The following is a 4,307-nucleotide window of genomic DNA, read 5'->3' on the forward strand; positions in this document are numbered from 1 at the left end:
CGATGAGATGATCGGAAGAAATATTTGTTCTGCCTCTTTTCGATTCAAATTTCACCGCGAAAACGAGAATCGCTATATCAGGAAAGAACAGGGAAGGAAATTCCAACAAATTATATATAAATTTTTTTCAAAGTATGTTCTTAGCAAAGTTATTACTTAGGAGTTAATGCAAGCTAAGTGAGAGTATGAAATTTGCATAGTCAAACTTTATTTGAATGCCTTATTTAAATACGTGCTTCATATAAGTGTGTTCTCTATGGAATTTGCCACACGCAACGCTCTTTGTTCTCAACCTGATCTTTCGTCCGAAGAGCTGGTTGCCAAAGTTAATTTCTGAACAGTGTGATTTGCTTCTAAAGAAGAGATATTTATAGATCTTGGGTTCAGGTATCAAGCAGCTGTAGCCGGAATATAAACAAGTAAGGGTTTTTTGACGGATAAAAGTGAATGGTGATGTATTAATCCTTGCAACACACAATAAGATGGCAAGGATTTCCATTTGCTGTTTTTGCTGGCCTTGTGGGAAACTATGGAAGTGCCTTGGATTCAAGCCAATACCCCGTTCTAAGATAACACGCTCCATATATGCCATATACTTATTGACTTTGACAATCATATCAATAATACTTCTAACTCCAAAAGCGATGGCTGCTATACTAACACAACGAGTATGTGCGAGACTTGGACACAAAACATGCGAGATTCTTCATGGACCAGCTCCAGTCTACAGGATATTTATGGCAATTAGCGGTGTGCATCTGCTTATGTCAATACTGCTTATTGGTGTAACAAACGCGAACCAGAGAAGATCGTATTTGCAAAACAATTTCTGGATTTTGAAGATTGGCGTTATCTTGGCTTGCACGATTGCTTTCATCTTTTACCCGAAAACTTCATACACTGGCGAAATCTGGCACTTCTTTGGACTCAATTCCGCCTTTGCTTACATCATTCTACAATTTATCCTTCTTGTAGACATCGTGCATGCATTCAATACTCGAATTGTCAGGCTAATAGAGGCGAGTGATTCAGTTTCGCGCTCAGTTCATCTGTATCTTATACTTTGGGTTCCAACGACACTACTTTATATAATGTCAATAATTGCAACAATTATGCTTCTTAAAACCTATGGCTTGAGACAGGAGTGCAGTAACAATACGTTTTTCATTTCCTTCCATGTCTACATGTGCCTCTCAGCAACATTCATCTCAATAAACCCTATAGTGCAAAAAGCTCGTCCGAAATCTGGATTACTTCAGTCATCCGTCGTGACGTCATATAGTACCTACATACTGTGGATCACACTGTCAAATGAGCCAGACGAACGCTGCAATTTAAACAGGGAATATATCTACCCGATGGATCCTTTGAAAAATGTACAGATAATAGTAGGACTGGTTCTTACTCTAACGATTCTTTTCATATTTTGCATTAGAAAAGTGAATTTTCCTCAGTACGGGAACACAGTTCCGCCTCAGCTAGAGTCGCTGCTGCAGGAATCGCTTGAAGCAGCGGATTATTCAAATGACAACAGTGGATCTGTTGTAGAAGATGAAACATACGGAGTTGAATGCAGCTACTCCTTCTTCCACGCGGTGATGTGCCTTGCTGCATTGTACATTATGATGACATTGACATGTTGGTATAGGCCGGAAGAGGGGGAGCACCACTCCGTCAAGCTCATAGCTGGATGGGGGGCAATCTGGATCAAACTATGCAGCGGAATATTCAGTGTTTTCACGTACATCTGGACATTGATCGCGCCAGTGATTTTCCCAAGATCGTACAAGGACCTTGTATTCTATGATTTACTGTTTGCTATAACATAATTAACAATCATAAAATGTTATTTTTTTAAATAAATATCTGAATATGAATCTTACCAATACAATCATTTGGCGGATACAGGAAAAATAGAATAAAATCGTTTTTTTCTAATGATATAATTCTTTTTAAATTCATATAAACATTAAAATACACATAGAAAATGAGTAATCATATTCAGGTAGTCATCACCATGGTAACTAGATTCTAAATATATCTGCTTATTATGCATTTTGGAGGGCTATTAAAGGGAAATAGCGTGGAATTGAAATAGGGAGGATCGTGGCAATGTGGGGTTACATTTACCAAGCATGTAGAAGGCGGAGCAATACCACACTGATCTATTCCGACAGGAGTCCTTGATGTCAACTGACAACGAGTGATTCTAAAGACAGTAACGTTTCTCAAACAACATTATTATTGCAATGTTCTCAGAAGTGAACATGACATCCCAAAAATACAATTCTTAAATGACGTTTTGTAACAAATAGAGGAAATTATTCATATCTATTCGCTAAAGGTTGCCATCAAATTACACAAGAAGAAGGCCATACAATAAAATGTTAGGCTACATTACTTGAAGGGCGCATGTCCTAGGTGCACCCAGGCTCTAATGTCCCACAGAAAGCTTTTTGCTTTGGATAGCTTACTTGGAGAGCTAAAGCAAGAAGCGGAGACTATATTACGGATCGAGGAGGCAAAAGGTTAACTGGGGGCTAATCATGCTAAAAACCAAAAATAGGGGCAATTTTTGTATGTTTTTAGTACATTTTGACTAAGCTTTCTCGTCTCCCCTTTTAGCAGTCCCTGTTCTAAATATAATGCTACTAAAAAGACTAGCTAAACAGAGACTTGCCACGCAACAGATTGGAAGTATAAGAGATGATTTCAATGTTATATCAAAAACAAAGCAAAGCTAGTAAACAAATTAGCTAACAAACTGAAGAAGATAAAAGTTTGTTATCACTTCTATTTCTTCTAGAGCGATCTGGAAGAAACTCGATTTCGCATAAGAAAAACTCGTCCCCATATTTATCATTGCTGTAAAGCGTGTTTTGACAAAGCAGCAAATACTGCTCTCTTGCTTTGAATGTTCTAAACGTTAAACATGCCGACCGTCTTCTGCTTAGCACAATCTTTTCACCGATATCTGTGTACAAGATGTAGCCTTGCTTTCTGGCCGGTCCTAGTTTTTTCTTTGCTTTGACCAAGCATAATCCCAATTCCTCAAAAACTGCATTTGCCTCATAAGGAACGATATGTTTGAAATTCTTGCGATGCCAAGATCGAATATCGTAGTTGTAGACAACAAATTCCACGCATGAAACTTGCTTCACTCCATTAACTCGTATTAAGCCTTTGCTTGATTTCACTTGCATTCTCACTGTTGAACTCACGCACTCAGAAATTTCGCGACAATGATGGGTAGCAGTCGAATGTACAACACTGGGCATGTGCTCTAGTTGATGAATAGCAATAAATACAATCCGCCAGAAGTGTTTAACTAACATCTCTTTGAACGGCCTTCCACCAAAGTACTTTGATAGCCAATAGTGATTTCGATTCAAGTTGACATTGAAGAGATTGGGGTTTTCAAATGTGCGAGAACAAAGCATTTTCCAAACGATGTTATTAAAACTAAGTATTCTTGCAGTCTTGCAGGTTTTTGCAAACGATAAAATATCTTCCACGCATAAAAAGCGAAAAATATCATAGATCCAAATACTTAACGGGATTTTGAATAGATCTTTATCTCTTTGAATGCTTTCCTCGCCAAGTCCATCGCAGTCCACCGAGTTAAAGACAGCTTCCAGCATACTCAGCTTATGCTTGGCAAAAGTAATTCCCTCTCCAACTTCGTATACTGGATGCCTTTTGTACCAAAAAAGAACGAACGGGTTACTGATATCTTCCCGTGAGTGCGGAATGAATATCCTGTAAAGTTTAGAAGGCGAATTTTCTGACGAAGAATTTAGCATTTCACACGGCAATTTCAAACCGAAGCAGTTCGAAAGTGTTCGAATTAAAAGTTCGACAAACGACAAATCTATCGCTTTTAGTCTCTATACTATTTGATTTTTTTCGAAAAAGCACTCTGGGGAATTTAATTTAATTTGATGTGTAATTTTGACCAAAATGTAGTACGAATTTACTTGAAATTATCTACCCATCATTATGAAACATTCGAAACGGAACCGAGGCCAACAAAATGGCAGCGGGGAAGAAACAGAGCACAATTATGATGAAAATTTTTGACACCGTTTCAATTCACAATTCAACAAAAAACAGGCTCGTAGACATATTAAATTCATTTCAATATTTCAAATTTTTTAATGAACGGTACTCCCAACAGTCGATTCGACTTATATTAACAAGGAAGGTGGATATTTTTTCAAACTCGCCAGTTATATTAATTTCATCTACGAGTATAAAATAGCAAACAATGATTCTTCAATTAGGTGGATGCCATCGATTGAGGAAAT

At 37.7% G+C, this 4,307-nt stretch overlaps 1 protein-coding gene across 1 annotated transcript; it reads left to right on the plus strand.

Annotated features, from left to right (window-relative positions):
- Positions 1-136: 136 nt before the first annotated feature.
- On the plus strand, positions 137-2,659 carry LOC135696301 (serine incorporator 1-like). The gene has a single exon (XM_065215655.2). The coding sequence runs from the start codon at positions 483-485 to the stop codon at positions 1,827-1,829; it is 1,347 nt and encodes a 448-aa protein (XP_065071727.2). The 5' UTR covers positions 137-482; the 3' UTR covers positions 1,830-2,659.
- Positions 2,660-4,307: the final 1,648 nt, after the last annotated feature.

Source organism: Rhopilema esculentum, chromosome 14 (genome assembly GCF_057945365.1).
Source record: "Rhopilema esculentum isolate cy_ngs chromosome 14, ASM5794536v1, whole genome shotgun sequence".
In the NCBI taxonomy this organism is placed as follows: Eukaryota; Metazoa; Cnidaria; class Scyphozoa; order Rhizostomeae; family Rhizostomatidae; genus Rhopilema; species Rhopilema esculentum.

What these genes read in the sequence shown, in the direction of transcription:
- LOC135696301 (XM_065215655.2), top strand. Translation starts at nt 483, where the DNA reads ATGGCAAGGATTTCCATTTGCTGTTTTTGCTGGCCTTGTGGGAAACTA.